At 36.5% G+C, this 16,490-nt stretch overlaps 2 protein-coding genes across 6 annotated transcripts in view; both read right to left on the reverse strand.

Moving 5' to 3' along the window:
- Positions 1-11,338, reverse strand: part of LOC121430925 (C2 domain-containing protein 5-like) — a 57,647-nt gene extending 46,309 nt beyond the window's left edge. For both annotated transcript variants that reach the window (XM_041628357.1, XM_041628356.1), the window contains exons 1-2: positions 11,263-11,338; positions 1,126-1,247 (exon numbers count right to left, since the gene is read on the reverse strand). In XM_041628357.1, coding sequence (XP_041484291.1) covers positions 1,126-1,215 — 90 coding nt within the window. In that variant the 5' untranslated portion in view covers positions 1,216-1,247; positions 11,263-11,338. The remainder of the gene's footprint in view (positions 1-1,125; positions 1,248-11,262) is intronic.
- Positions 11,339-15,735: 4,397 nt separating this feature from the next.
- LOC121430678 (transient receptor potential cation channel subfamily A member 1-like) overlaps positions 15,736-16,490 on the reverse strand; it is a 31,700-nt gene continuing 30,945 nt past the window's right edge. For all 4 annotated transcript variants that reach the window (XM_041628020.1, XM_041628021.1, XM_041628022.1 and 1 more), the window contains one exon: positions 15,736-15,946. In XM_041628020.1, coding sequence (XP_041483954.1) covers positions 15,886-15,946 — 61 coding nt within the window. In that variant the 3' untranslated portion in view covers positions 15,736-15,885. The remainder of the gene's footprint in view (positions 15,947-16,490) is intronic.

The raw sequence follows: 16,490 nt of genomic DNA on the forward strand, positions 1-16,490 counted from the left end.
AAAGAGAACAGAATCTTGAACTTCATGAAGAGGACTTCATTAAAGAAATCGTCAGTGGTTATCACTTTTATTGCAAATCCTTGCATCTGATTGGCTGAGAGTAAATTAGCTGTTGAAAACCACTGTTCAAACCTTTTCATGACAAAGCTCCGTTGATTACTGTTAATACTTGAATGGAAAACTTAAACCAAGCGCGGATCTACCACTGTTATCTTACTGTAGGACTGTTATTTTGACAATTGATTTCCTTTAACAGTTTAGTTATTTATAGTTCAAGCTTTGGTATTTAGTTCAGCTTTGTTTAAATTCTCCATGCTTCTGTTGTCATCCGTTTAGTAACATTTGACTTTCAACCTGCTTCTCATGTCATTCCTTTCCTATTCAGATGTGTTCATTCATTACATTCCCACATCTGATTCTTTTGTTCAACATTCTTGTTATGTAATCATCCCAACATCTTATTCATCTCCATCCTCTATCTCTTATTGGCTATTTTTATGAATTGGACTTTTCCACTTTCAGTTGGCTTCTCCATTCTCTTTATTTTCATTGGTTGATTTTGTGTAATTTAAATATTTGCTAATTTTGTATGAGTTTTACTGAGGCAAGGAAGCCCAGCAAATATAGCAGTGTACAACCAGACTCCTTCGGTTTAAGTTCTCTTTGTGTCTCAGTTTTACTTATTCCCCTTCAGTTTGATGATTTAGAACTTCATTTATTTTCAACTCCAAACTTATATTTTTCTTCAACCCTACATTACAAAGAATTGCGATTGATCTGATCAATCATAACTACGGAAAGCCAGCTGCATCATCACCTATAAACCATATTTGCTCGAAATATTTTCTAAATATGCTGCAAATTAATCCATTCATTGACTTCTTCAAATATCAGTGTGCTTCTCTTTGTTTATTGTGCAAAATTTTTGTGAATAAAAAACATGACATCAATGGATTGCCATACAGTTGAGATTGATTGGATCAATCATATCAACTAATTTGTAAGACAGGCACCAGATTAGACACAGTAATCTTAAGAGTCTGACTATTATGTAATTCATATTATATAATATGGCCCATGAAATGGTAGTGTGTTAAACCTGGCTAGATCTGGCCACCCACTTACCTCTGCAAAAGCATCAGCAAGGTCACTTGCTCTGTCCATTACAGGCAGCTCTCTCGCTGCCACGATCCGCACCCGCAGTTTACCAGGCATCTTTCATGAAATATACCATTAAATGCCAAAAACTGTAACAAAGAATGAGCACAAAGTACATATGAAAGGTTTATTCATTTTTATAACCCATTCGTGTTACCATTTCTTATTTTAGAATTATTCAAAACCAATAATTGAGATGGTCTTCCAATGGTTCAATGAGTTTGTGTTTGTGTAAAAAAAATGAGTCAGACGGGACCTTGAACTGATTAAAATGGCTTCCATTGGGATGACATTTTACAAACATTTTAATTTTTTGTGGGGGGACTAAAAATTTTGTTGGCACTTTGATTAATCCCATATAATGATATACACTGTACCTCTTCAAAATCCTTGAATCGTGTGTAACAAAAAAAATGGATGCTCACTGTGCATGCAGACATGACTGGGCAAATATACATGTATCCGAGCAATACAATTTTGTCTTTTACAGGGAATTCCTAAATTTTGCTGAAATTTTGATGAGATTTTTATGGACACAAACTCACGAGATTGAGAAGGAACAATATTGGCATTACAATTTTTTGTATAATTTTAAAAACGTTTGTGTTTAATATTTGAGACTTGAGTTCAGGTGGCCTCAATGTGATTTTTATTCATTTTGTTGTGCTCCTGTTTGTCATGTTTGTGTCAAATTCAAGGCAGAGCTGGAGAAGATGGAAAGGATTTATTCAAACCTAATATTTAGTATTTTTATTATTGTCATTCCCGGGGAAGAATGGTGTTGATGTCACAAGACTAAGTTAAGGCAATGAATAAAATAAAAATAAGAGTAAAGACTGAGAAGAAAATAATTTTTATAAAGAAATGGAAGAGAGGAATTAAGACAGTTACGGGATATGGGTGGCAGAGGGGCTTCACCTCCACCCCCCCAAAAAAAAATGAAAAACAGGTGATTGGACTTCTGATTAGGGTGTCTGGACGTTTTTCAGAAATCACCTATTTTGTGAATTTAATCACTGTCTCGTAGCAGAAAGTGAAGAGAATATCTTAAATAACATGTAAATCAAGTTTCATAACTCACAAGCATTTAAATCCAGAGATATTTGCTTCTAAAGTTTGGCATATTTTCAGATCAAAACGCAAGCGATATCACACCGATAGTGGCACATTTTGCTTGACCGAAAACACACACAGAGCTGCTATACGCCGCATTGAAGGGGCGGAGTTGAAAGGGCGCGCAATACATTCATTACCGCTTTGGTTGTCAAGTTTGCCTTTCAAATACGCAACTTTACAACTGCTCATGAATAGTGCGTTCGTAGACGGACACGTCTAGGTCACTGCTCTAGTTGAAAGGTCACAGATACGTCACAATAGAGATTACTAGTACTCGTATAATGCAAATGGCAATGCATAAATCCTCGGACTTGCATTTAGTACATGTATTATGTGCACACAATAATGGTGTGCGAATGTATGTGATTTACGTGCCGTACCGCTATATATTATGCAATTGCCATTGTTTTTGTGTACCACCAGGGATTCCCTGCTTCAGTGATTGTGTGTGCGACGGCAACCCACGTGCAGCATGGAGTGATGCATCTATAGAGACATTAGTATACATCTCTATGGAGTGATGAGTCATTAATATGACGTACCAGAATGACATTGCAATACGTCATAGTAATGTCTTATCCACCATAGGCGGCGAAGCGGGGGGGGGGGGGGGGTGGGGGTGGCGGCGGGGACAGGTTCTCCCCTTAATTTGAGGTGGATGGTTTCCCCTAAATTTTAGTTGATAATCTGTTTTAGTTGATCCATTTTTTTTTCTGCATGTCAATTTTATTTCTTGAGTTCCCCCCTAAAGTCAGGGTGACCCCCCTTAAAATGTTTCTGGTCCCTCCTAAAATTTTTGATAACCCTTTTTTTTTGCTTGTCAATTTTTTTACCTGTTTTCATCACAAAATTTCAGGTGGACCCCCTAAATTTGGTTACTTCCGCCGCCAATGGTTACCACACGCCAGATCAATTTCCTCATCTCAATCTAAGGTCTATACTTGACATAATAAAATGTTCGAAAGGGGGACACAGGGCTGAAAATGATTTTTGAATAAATAGGATAAGATTCACCAAGCAAAGGCTGGAAATCTTATGAAAATCTAATAAAAAGTAACTGAGTTATTGAAGTTTTAAGATTATTGATATTTTGTGAAAATCATTTGCACGTCGTCATCAATATTCATTCGGCCGATTATGTCACATCCCCACTCGCCTTTTTCTTATGATATTACATATAAGATGTGAGTATGGTTTGTCTCCTGCGGCCTTGCAGCAAAGAGTATCAAATGTATTAAATTTGTTGTCTGTTTTTGTCATTGCTGGACAAATTGAACATAATTTCATAATATACGAAATAAATTGGGATATTTCATGTGACACGAACACTTTGCTCATGATTGAATATTGATGAAGACAGTAAAGAATTGTTTCACTGAAATCTTATGCATGCTGTAACCTTGATATTCATTGTCGAATTCTAATAATTTCGACTTCTGTTTCATATTTTTCATCTCTTCAATTAGTATTATTTTTCACAGATAGAGTTTCCTTCCGACTTCATAACGATCATGATTGCTGATTTGATCCCCCCCCCTCACCCCACATACATAGAAGTCTTACGTTATTTATCATCATTGTCAACCACCATCGAACACGCGTCACGCACTATGTCATTTTTTTATAGGGCAATTTCATAAAATGTACGTTCAACCCTCTACATTTGGGATCTTCATGAAATTTTCTATCTCTATAAATTTTGGGTTCTTTAACGCTGTCAACTGACCATGACTTGGCCATTTTATTAAGTGATGTATAACTTTAGAAAAATGGGGGTCGAATGTACAAAGAGCTTGATCATTTTATGGAATTGCCTATTATTAAAACCATCATGCAATCATAACCATACACACCCAATCGTACATCATCACCTTGAGTTCATTTATCACAAAGGCCAGTCATCATCGTGAATCCATTTCATCACTTAGGGGGAAAAAAGAAAATAGTCATTAAAACCATGCATTCTGGAAAGAAATGTAGCATTGATTTTCTTGACTTTTTTCTTTGTTAGTATATTCATCACAACCATAAACATCCACATCCACACTTCATTCCATGCAGGCAAATCATCTCCATCAAAACACACTTCATCATGATGCATTATATTTACCATCATTTTTAGATGCAAAATTCAAGATGAAAATATAACTTTATTCTACTTTGCTTTATTTCAGATTTATTAGGAAACGATCAGGGGTTTCGATCGTCGGACCTAAGAAATGAGAATCAGCGAGAACTCAAAATAACACACGTATATAGAGCTTGTATTTCTGTTTTCTTGTCAACTGTTCAAGTCATCTTTATTCTAAAATCGAGTTGACATATATATGCTGTTTCATTTCATGATGTTAACTCACAAAATGACGAAATATTACCAAGTGAGATATTATAAACCGTTCACAATTGTAATAATTATGTCCACAAGGTTTTTCTGAAGAATCTGTAGATAATATACTACTGAGAGTAACTGCCTCAATATTTTGTCAACTTTCAATTAGGGAAACATTGAACACATGAACTACCATGTATGCATTATTCTTTGCATGAAAATTGCTGTATTATTTGGAAGTTCAGCTAAATATTAAGCATAATTTGGGACACGACGTGGTTATTATAGATAGGCCTTTCAAGCCACTTGCTTAATATCTCTCATTGTATTGTGTTTTCTGTATCCCCAATTATTCATTTTCATAACATTGAGTTCCCCATGAAATTGGCGGCATCACAGATCGATCACCACAAGGGGCTTACAGAGTGTATAGTTTACCTTTCATACCGTTATGACTCTATATACATTCATATAGACTCCTTATCACGGAGTATATAATTATCGTGTTATAATGGCCATACAGCCGAGGCAATAATAGGTTATATGAAAAACAGTATCCCTACCCGACTGCTCTACCTTATTTTGTTAACATATATACATAATATATATTTACACAGGTATTGATTCATTTACAAAAGTCAATATATTTATAGAATAAACTCGTCCTTCTATAAGAGTAAAAGTTCAGTTCAATATGTGCATAATTCACGCAATTGATTACTTCGTAATTACTGCGTAAGGGCCTATACTCCCAATTGAGAATGTTCAAAGTGTATAATTATATTTGCCAAGAGCTTGCTTGATTACTGCTGTGTTGTATAATAAATAAAAAGAGCTCCAGTGTTGACAGTCTTCGGTTTACTTTTTATACCGCGATGACCTTCCACTACAAGATAACAACTTGCTGAACTCAAAAGGTAAGTCCACTCTTCATGCTCTTTATTTTCGAGCGTCTGTTCAACTATAAGTATAGCTCTCATTTGGCTGCATGAATTGTGTTTACACTAAATTCATATTTACAAATAAAGCGTTCACACGTGTGTTCATGATGATCATTACGTCAAAGGTCATCTATTGGTCAAAATATCATGTTGTAAATATGCAATATCAGGCGAGACCACAGACCCGTGAACGACCATGTTCATGAATGCATAATAGCAGAACAAAATGCTTCAGTTACTATTTTCTCCTTCCGGAAAAATAAATGTAATCGAGCACTCATTGCAACTCGATATTCAATACTATAGGAATATGTTATAATAACTATATAGTTATGTTGCTTTTTTAAATTCCATCTATTGCAATCAAGTATACATTGTAACTCGATTTATGCAGCCATAAAGCTATATTCATATATGTGTGTGTGTATATATATATATATCACTTGTTGTTTTCTTGCATTTATTAAAATAAGCTCATTCTGGCAATTATACCTTATATAATTCGATTTATAGGCCCAACTAAACTTTCTCAAAAATTCGCACATCTCCTTTCCAATAATCTTCCAGCAATGCTCCCTCCCATGTATTTTCTTCGTCATCGCTTTCATCATTTAAACTCTCGTATTCCACCTTGCAAGTTTTATCTACACCATAGCCATCTTCTGCCTCAACTACATAACCGGTAAACCATACCTTTGCGTTGTCTACTTCCCATTTGTGTCTTATCTTATACCCTACTAATTCTCTTGCTGATATATCTTTAACATACATATCCCCACTGTTCAAGTCTTCAACTACATCATTTTTGGGATACGAGTATACAGTTTGTGTATTGGACAAATAGACAAAATTCATCGACTCATTGTTTTTACTGAGGACGAATGCGGAGTACCAATTTTCTCCTTCATCATCTTCTGTTAAATGTTGAACAATTTTACCAACTAAATCATTGTACTCTACGTGTCGGCCTCTTTTTACTCTTTTCCTTGACTTGTTTTCTATCTCAGATCTCTTCCTTTTCATTTCTTCTTTGAACTGGTACACCCTCTCCTCTGGTGCGAGCAGGATTTCCTCTACTTCGTTGTCATCCTTGTCAATTTCTTGAGTTCTTTCTCTGCTCCTTCTCACGACTGAAATCAGCTGTTCCTTTAACTCCTCCCACGTCTTCACTCTACCCCTTTCTGTGAAATTGAAGATACCTTCTGTGTTTTTCTCTCCGAACACATATCGTCTAGCTTTCAATTGTACTTTCAGCATTTCCAATTTAATGTCATTGTTCTTCCTAGCGAGTCCTTGATCTATTTCATCTTCTGACATCCATATACCACCACATACATTTCTGACTTCCTCATATATATTTTCCTTTCTTACCGTTTCCTTTTCTTCTTTTTGGACCTTGCTATCTCTCCTTTCTCTTACCTTTTTCTCCCTTTCTTCCCAAATTTGCTTCGCCCTCTGACAATATTCCTTTCTTTGCTTGACAACATGCTTTCTAGCTATACTCATGTACTCCGCCCTTTTCTCTTCTTCCAATTCTCTGACCCATTGGTTTGTATTGTTCTTAGTGTACATTATAATGCTTTCCACTGCATAAATACTCGCCCTTGGCTTCTCTCTCATTATTCTATCCATCATTCCGAAATCTCTTTCAACGGACACATTTGTCTTAGGTACCCCACTAACTTCGTTTTCATTAACATCACTATAATGAGAAGAAATGTGCTCCCCTAGAAGCCTACTCGTAATCATGACATAACTACTGAAGATAAGTTCGAGAACTTGTTTTGTAACTGCATCGTCTCCTGTGAGAAGTGATTCATATACTTCATCTCTTTGAACTGGTATATCGTGGAATAACACGGCTGTGCCGTCCAGTAATGGCGATGAGTCGACTGCCCATTCTTCAAATTTTGACAACATGATCTTGTATCTTTTGTCCATTGTCGTTATTTTCTCCTTACCCTCCAACACTCGCCACAATGGGGCTGTTACAAACTTATTTACGAGGCCTAAAGCCCTACAACCAGTTAAAAACTGGGGAACATTTATATCCGAGTCTACTGCTTTAATTAATAAGTTGTCTTCCCTATGATCTGCAAAAAAATCCTTTAAATCATGTCTTAAATAATAAACACCTCCTCCATTATGAAATAAAATATTAAATCTATTACCCTTAAAGGGAGCTAACGGAATTAACGTTTTGCCCCTTTCCTTCAGAAATGCTCGGAAATGTACGGGCTTCCCTGATTTTTCACATCCTCTGTCTTGAATCGATTTACACACCGTTCTTACTAATCGAACTACACCACCTTCTCCACCTTTTGGCGCCACTCCAACCTTCTGTGCCCCTACCTGTTCCCCATTAAATATCATATCTTCCCACACTTTCAACGTTTGCCCCGCCTGATCTGCCAATCCGACTATAAAATGTAATCCGCAAAAGTAATTATTCATTTTTGAAAGTGATTCCCTTTCCAGGTCTGATAATTGTGCCCACTCTCTAACAACTGCTGGCAGTATCTCTCTCCTATAATTTTGTAGTAGTTCATTGAATTTCTTCTGTACTATGTGCCTATCACTGATTGTGTTTTTTATTCTTTTAATTACATCATTTATCTTACTTCCATCATTAGTAACCAAACATACATCTTCTATTACCGTCTTCATTGTTTCTAACATTTCCTCCGCTGTACCTCCAACCCCTGCTCTGACGCCTAATACCAAACACTCCCCACTACTTAAATGAATATCATACGCCCCATAGTGATGACCATACTTGGTCGTACCATCTCCTCCAACTGTCATATCAACCTCCTTCTCATCTAAGATTTTATTTGCCGCTTGTATTAAACTGAGCGCTCTGGCTTCCATATACATAGCAGATCCAAAATCCTTCTTTGGTACAGACTTAATATTTACATTACAGAGCCCTTCTAGTACAGTTTTCACAACCTCACCACCTTTCCTTGTACTAACACCCATTGAACAAACTAATTCTTGTACTACTGAACGAACTTCATCACTGTATCTCCCTCCTTCCTTTAACTCAACAACGTGCGAATCTGCCTTCAATCTTTCTTCTAATTTGTTGATCTTCTCAGTCATTTTTTCCATTTTCTTTTTCATTCGATTGTTTTCTTTTCTAAGCATGTAATTAATCTTGTTCTTCGCTTTCAAATAACTTCGGCTCTGTTGCCTTCGTCTTACTAAGTCACTGTCTCTTCTCACAATTTTTTTAAGCATGAATATTCTATTCTCAAGGCTAGTGATTACTTTCCTTTTTTTGCACAATTCTATGTTCAATCTTATGATGGTTTCTTTTCTAACTTTCATCGCATTCAACATCCTATCATTCCGCTTCTTTATATTCCTATTTTTAGCACATGCCTTTACAAACCTTACGCTGCATGCATCTATTTTTTCTTCAAGTTTTTCAATTTTTTTCTTCAACCTTAAAACAACTTTCTTCATATATGATGCATCTACTTTAAATCCACTTCTCTGACGAGGTCTAACACAGTTCCGTCTACACTGACGGCACACCCTTGAATTGGTACTCTTTCTGAATTCTATTCTGATATTTTTTTTCTGTTTCTTTTTCATTTCTTTTCTAGCGAACACAAACACATCATCCATTATACCTTCATTCTTGTTTACTCTTTTCTTGTTTCTTACATTATCACACAAACTTCTTATCTTTTTGTACAAATTCTGATTTGAGATTAGCGTCGTATCTACATCAAAAAAACCTTCTAATAGAACCTTGAATTGTCCAGTCGTCATATCTCTCTTTCTTCCCCATGAAAATAATTCTATGAGAGCACCGTTTGTGAGGTTCTCCCATCCAATCTTTTCCCTATTATATTCCCCACACAACACGGCCTGTACATCTTCCTCATAAATTCCCAAACGATTACAAAATGACCCTATTTCTGACAATGTTTTAAACTCCGTAGTTTTTTCCTTACCCCTCCCCTGATTACATTTTTTTTCGGCCTTTCTTTTCAAATTACCCAGATGGACGTGATGGTATGTATTGTTTGGGAACATATTTACATACGCCAGCAAACAGTGCTGCCGTGACTCATCGCGAGGTCTTTGCTGTTCGGCATCATCATAATAATCAAAAAAATGCTTTATATCTTGATAGCGGAGACATAGGCCTAGATCATCTTTATGGGGCCTGTTGTTGTAACATGAGGTTGCGAATGAACGTGAATCCGACATGGTATGATGGAGCAATATACTGGCAAGTCAATTTTTTTGCAAGATTAAACTTAATCTATACAAAATTTGAGACCAAACCTATTATTGACTTGCAGTTGCACGAACGGCCGGATATGTGGACTTGCGGAAGTATGAGGGCTTTGAGGCTGAGTAACGGGCTGGTACTCGGGTGCGTAGACGAAGAACGCGGGAGGAGAAAACCAGAGAAGCACAGCCACAGAATATCAAAGAAAGGGATGATATATCACGAAATATTGATGATCCGAGTAGCAAAGACCTCGCGAATCGCGATTACATCACACTCGATGTACAAATCAGTGGATGCTTGAAGAACAACACACTCGATAAAAAGAGTGAAATTGACAAAAATATAGAGCAGTCGGGTAGGGAAATCCTCTACACAAAACATGCACAAATTATATGAACATAAAATCTCAACGTTTACACACATCGTCAATGAATGCACACACAACAACAACACAACCGCGTGGTATTTCTCATCATAGCCAACGTACATGTTCCACCTCTACACACAAACATTCACACACCAAGTCGTAGTCATGCGGACTCCACATTCACTCATGTGTTTTCAAACTCGCGCGCTTGTGCTCACGTGGCCGGCTTGCCGCGAATTTGCATATGATGCAAATTAATTTGGGATTTACGCGCTCTACGTATGGCTTCGTTGTCAAGAAAATAGACGCGTACGCCACGCCTCTAGATTTCGCTTGTCTGCACAAGGGTATTTTCAAATTGATTTTGCATTGTGATCTCGTGTAATCAGCTCAAAACTGAGTGCACCATCGAAATCAGCGATCCCGGAAATGCTTAAGTCCAGCTGGACAAGTTTGTAGCACCCTCGATCGCTGTGCTGTCGAAAGGGTAAGCAGCAATTCCGTATTATCTTCACTTCATGATATAAGAGAAAACTTGTCCTTAGAAGCATATTATAGGAAATTTAATTCCCTTTCGAACCATATCAGTTTTGTTTTAAAAAAATAATCAGATCACAATTTTCTGAGCTTTCAAAGGGGACCTTGTATTCAAAAAGTGTGTGCCATTTTCGCTTCAGTACGCGACGCGCATTGCCGTGCGTGTATTAGGTATGGGCAAAGAGCTCCCGCAGCTATCGCTGAGGCTATCGTTCAATCGTCCAGACACCCTATTCTGATTTATTTCACTCTTCTTCAGTTCTTGCCGTTCGGTTCAGTAACCATTATGGGCGACGCCGGTATTAACAAACTGGCCCCGGCACGGGCCCCAGCTCAATTATCGCATCGCAGCGCGAAGAATCCGCCGATGCGCTGGCGGAGCTCACGTTTACGGCGCGGCATCGAAGACCCAGAATTGGCCGCTACAGCTCATGAGCTGCTGTTGCCTTGCTTTAGTCGGCTAAGAAATGTGAGACAAACAAAAATCTGCAACTTTAAAATTCTGCCTAAACATACATAATGATTAAATATGCAAATCTTAAAATAAAAAAATACTTACAATCAGATAAACACAGGGTCAGCGACATTCCTTGGCGCTTCATCTTATACGGTAACATTTCTTGACAAAACCACAAAGGAAAAAAATTATCGTTTGAACATGGCATATCGCATCTTTCTTTAAAAAAGAAGAAAACAAAAACATAAACGAAAGAGCCACTACCATTTTCATTTGCTTGCTTAAAACTCTTCCAGCTTAAATTAATAATGCATAATTCAATTCTATTAAACATGCCTATATCATACGCATATAAGAAAATATAATTCATTTTTCTGGTTGCAAATTCTACTATTTGAATATGAGGGAGATTTTAAACCTACTTTGGGATGTGGCTGTTAACAATAAGCCTATATAGTGCAGCAGTGCTGAGTTCATGATTCTGATACAGGGGGTGCAAATATTAAATAAGAAAAAAAGGGGGAGCACTTGTTAATTCATTGTAAAACCCTCTCTCCTCACTCTCCCTTTTTTCTCCCTCTTATGATCTCTCCATTTTTCTTCATTCACATTTTGCAGTGTTCTTATTGTTCTGCAGTAAATTTACAGATTAATATCTTAGATTTACTTTCATTAAATGAGAATTAGTCTGTTTATCTTTCTTAAATGAGGGTCCTGTCATCATAGTATTAGCTTTCGGGAGGGGAGGGGGGGAGGCTGCTTCCGATTGCTGGTAAATTTTGGATTTATTTTGTTACAGTTTTTAACGGAAAACAAATGAACTGAATTCTTAATCAAACAATTGATCCAGTATCCATAAACAAGCAAGGCAAGACAAAAAGTAATTATAGGATGTCAAGTTTAATGTACAATAGAATTTTAGATACATTTATACAGATGACATTTACACACTGTAAAATACTAATAATATTTACATCAGCAGTCAAGGTGGAATAGAGACAATCAGTTCTCAAGAAGTTAAGAAAAAACAATACATTAACATCAAGTTTGTCATTTGCTTAATAATAAATAGTTGAAATAAGAATAGTGTATTTTTTACAAGAACATAACTACTTAGCCTTTTTTTGAGCAATACAATATCACATGATTGTACTTATACAAATAAGTAACTTTAAGAACACAAACAGCAAACAACAATGAAATCAAAACTTTGATCATAATTAACATATTAACCCCATTACAAAAAGAAACTTCAAGGCAAAGTTGGGTCACATTTCAAAAGACTTTCACTGACACATTTATCGTATCAGCCAATCAAATGAAATAACATAGCTTGAAACAAGAACATCTAACTGGTGATTGATGCCAGAATTTGTGACACAGGGTCCTGGAATGGCACAGTATTTGATACAATATAAATAAACATGTACTAATATATTTTTCTTGGTAAAAACAAAAAAAAGAAATATCACATAACTTGTTTGCATACCACCGGTTGGCTTTTCAAATCCTGTACCTTTAAAAAAATAATATTAAAAAATTTTGACAAATAAAAAAAAAACTTTTTTTTTATAGATTTATGGCAATGAGGACAACAACTTTCATCGTCTGATAACAATATCTGTATACATGTACAGACATCTCTCGAGGTGATAGACGCTTCCCCCTTTTCTCATAATCTATTTCTGAGCTTCCCTCATTATTTATCAATATCTATTTTTTCTTTTGAGATAAGGTTTAACAGCCCACGAACACTAAAGTTTCAACAAATATATATTTGTCACACACTGAACAATGGAGTAAGTTGTGGGAAAAAAAACCCCATCATATATGATATGCATCACTAACACTCAAAGTAATTGATCTATATGAAAATAAAATTAAAACCTACTTTATACTAGTTAAGAGGACAGGAATATTTTACTTCAAGTTGGGATTTCTTTTTATCATTAACATCTCAAGCACGTTTAGGTACATTTAAAGCTTTTAATAAAATAGAAAGAATTTCCTTTATCTATACACCCTTTGAATTAAAATTACCAAATCATAATCTGAAAAAAAATATGAATATGACAATCCCATTCAAATTGGTGAAACACATAAAATAAAATATGCTTTCTCTATAAAAATATATCACCTGAGATGACAATTCAAAGCATAATTTTTAATTTTGGTATCAAATCTACACATAATCATAAAATGATGTTCTACAAAAATGTGAACTGGCATTACATGTATGTCTTTGGGTGCAACAGTTTTTCAAAAAACATACATAGCAATGTAAAAAACTATTTGGTTTGTAAGAATCAAGAATAATAACCTAATTGATGAGTAACAGTGCTATTAAAAATTTGACACACACTGTGATCTGTAGCAAAAACAATATTAAACAAATAATCACTTTTGGCAAAGGTGACAGGCAATAGGCGCTTCTGAAGCAAGCCGGATGTACGTGTACATGTAGCTGTCTTTCAGAAGTGAAGCTGAGGAAAGATGGCGAGAGAAACCAGCCCACTATGAAATAAAGTTATAGTTTGCCCTATCACCTAAACTCAAAGAGGTAATTATGTGCTTTACATTCAACATTGGGAACCGCTGTAAAAGTATATACCATTATACATTAATAGATCTAAATTTCAAAGGTAAAAGACATGTGTGTGTATTTGAGCTTTGTCAGACGTGTACATGTATCACTCAGATATGATCATTTACGTCTGGGACCGACCTTTAACGTCACCATCTGAAAGACATGACCAGGGCTCGAACCTCCGCATCAATTTGTAATTTCCCCACATACATGTAGCTTGGATTACAGGCGCATGCCACAACGCCCAGTAAAAAGACAGCAGTGCCACCAAACGATTATTTCATGAGAAAGCATTTTAAATCTGGTAAATTAACGTAAACTTATCTTTTTAAAATCATGAGATCTTACACTTTGGTGGTAAATTTATTGGATTCTGTTCGAACTCACATTCAGATTGTTAAAAAGAGCCCTGGTAAATCCCCATTCAGCTTATCCGATGATGAGATTTGTGCAGTAGATTGTGAAAAGTAGCCCATGAAAAAAAAGATATATGTTGCATGACACTGAGTGTATTTTTAGATTGGGCTGGAAGAGATAGGAATGATAGAAGGTGATGTGCCTTCAAGGCCTGATAACATACTTAGGTACATGTACTTCATCAGCTAAGGCTGTATCACCAGGGCCCCATCTTACAAAGAGCTATGATTGATCCAATCAATCGTAACTCTATGGAAATCCATCAGTGTCATAATTTTTTCTACAGGAAATTTCTACAATGTCCTTTGTAATCAAAGAGAAGTGAATTTTCAAGAAAACAATGAATGCATGAAAATACATCGTAGTTAGAAAATATTTTGATCAAACATACATAATAGATGTTGACATTGTTGGCCATCTATAGTTGTGATTGATCAGATCAATCACAACTCTTTGTAAGACCTGGGTCCTGGTGTCTCAGGATCAAAGTGCCATAAATATACGAATTTCTGGACCACCTTCATGTTTCTATCGATTACCTAGGCCCGCATTCTGATCCCGGTTTTAATTCAAACTCTGATTTAAAGTGATAGTTAAAATACAATAACCCATTGTGACACAAATCTCTCACAGTGTAGGTTCTAACTGTCAGCACAATTGATGCTCAATCTATTCATAACTCTCTGGGAATAATACCTTAAGTATCAGGGGCGTCGATCCATTTTTCAGATTGGGGGGGCAAAATCATTAACGTTCCAAAGGCGCTGGATCGTACAAGACACCCACATAATACACAAGCGCGCACACACACACACCCACATATATATATATAAAGCGTGCCTGTTTAGAACTGTTTGTAGTAACTCATGAGGAGGATACATATCTTATTACACAGATAGTACGAGTGGCGAGAGTGAGCTAAAATTTCTTTATATTCTAACCTGAAAGCTTGATATTCTAATCATTTTTGGTACCAATGATTAAGATTGGTATCTAAAAGAAGAATAGATGCGAGCGCGAAGCGCGAGCTGAAAATTTGATTTTTCGATCTGAAAAAAAGTGACAGTTTAATGGACGTTTTCGATAAAGAACAAGATATATAGGCCTATCCAGGAAATGATGAATGCAAATCGAAGCAGGAGTTCTTTTGAGGCTTTAAAGTGAAAATGGGACATTTGCATTCACCTACTTAATCATGAGAAGTATGGGTTTTTGCTACAGAAATGATGCGAGCGCGAAGCGCGAGCTGAAAATTTTTATATTTCAATCAGAAAAGCAGGCATTTTGAGCACGATTTTAAATAAAGAACGAGTTGTGTATCTCATTCTCGCTTGCTGCATTACAATCTTGTTTTTTTTGGCCACATCCGGAATTATTGGGGGGGCAAAATATGTTTGCCCCCCCAATATTTTCATTGGTGGGGCGATCGCCCCCCCTGCCCCCCCCAGGATCGACGCCTCTGTTAAGTATATTTAGTTCCCTACTGAAACACTGGGGGAAAAATAAAGATAAGAAACATAACGTAAACAAAATATCAAAATTGTCAGCATCCCATAATTTTAGCACAGAAATAGACCATGGCCTATCAAACTGGACTTCAGATCGATGAGTTCAATCTCTTGTGACTATTATGATTGTGCACGGCCTTGATACATTGCAAGGTTGGTCTAGATAGAAGAGGTAGGCAGGTTTGAGAGTGATGCGTCTTCAAGACGCGATCATCACAAGGAGAGATGTACTTCGTCAGCATTTGGGTGTATCCCCTTGTGTCTCAGAGTCAAACTATAGGCAGGAAAAAAAAAGAGAATGGAAAGAAGTTAATGCTGTAATTGAAACAAATTATCCTGGAAATTTCAGGAAACACACAGGTAACATTGCCTATAAAGTTAGATCTATTGGGACTTCACTAATCTGTACAACTTATGTAAGTTTAATTTCATACAATAATAATAGCTGTATTTATAAAGCGCATTTAGCCAGAGGATACAAAGCGCTGCTATTATTACCCCCGCTCTAGCTCGAGCTACCATCACCGGCGCTCAGTGCATACAAGGAATTAATCCTGCCGGGTACAGATTCACCTCACCTGGGTCGAGTGCAGCACAATGCGGATAAATTTCTTGCTGAAGGAAAACACGCCATGGTTAGGATTCAAACCCACGACCCTCCGTTTGAAAGGCCAGAGTCAGAACCAATAGACTATGACGCGCCTGCATATTCATTCTGAAAATGGCAGAAGAGCTAATGGTTTGTCACTGCTTCCTAGTTCATATGCAAGAATGGATATGCTCACAAATCACCATGGATTGCAATATTTCATATCAAG

The sequence above is a fragment of the Lytechinus variegatus genome, chromosome 17, assembly GCF_018143015.1.
Source record: "Lytechinus variegatus isolate NC3 chromosome 17, Lvar_3.0, whole genome shotgun sequence".
In the NCBI taxonomy this organism is placed as follows: domain Eukaryota; kingdom Metazoa; phylum Echinodermata; class Echinoidea; order Temnopleuroida; family Toxopneustidae; genus Lytechinus; species Lytechinus variegatus.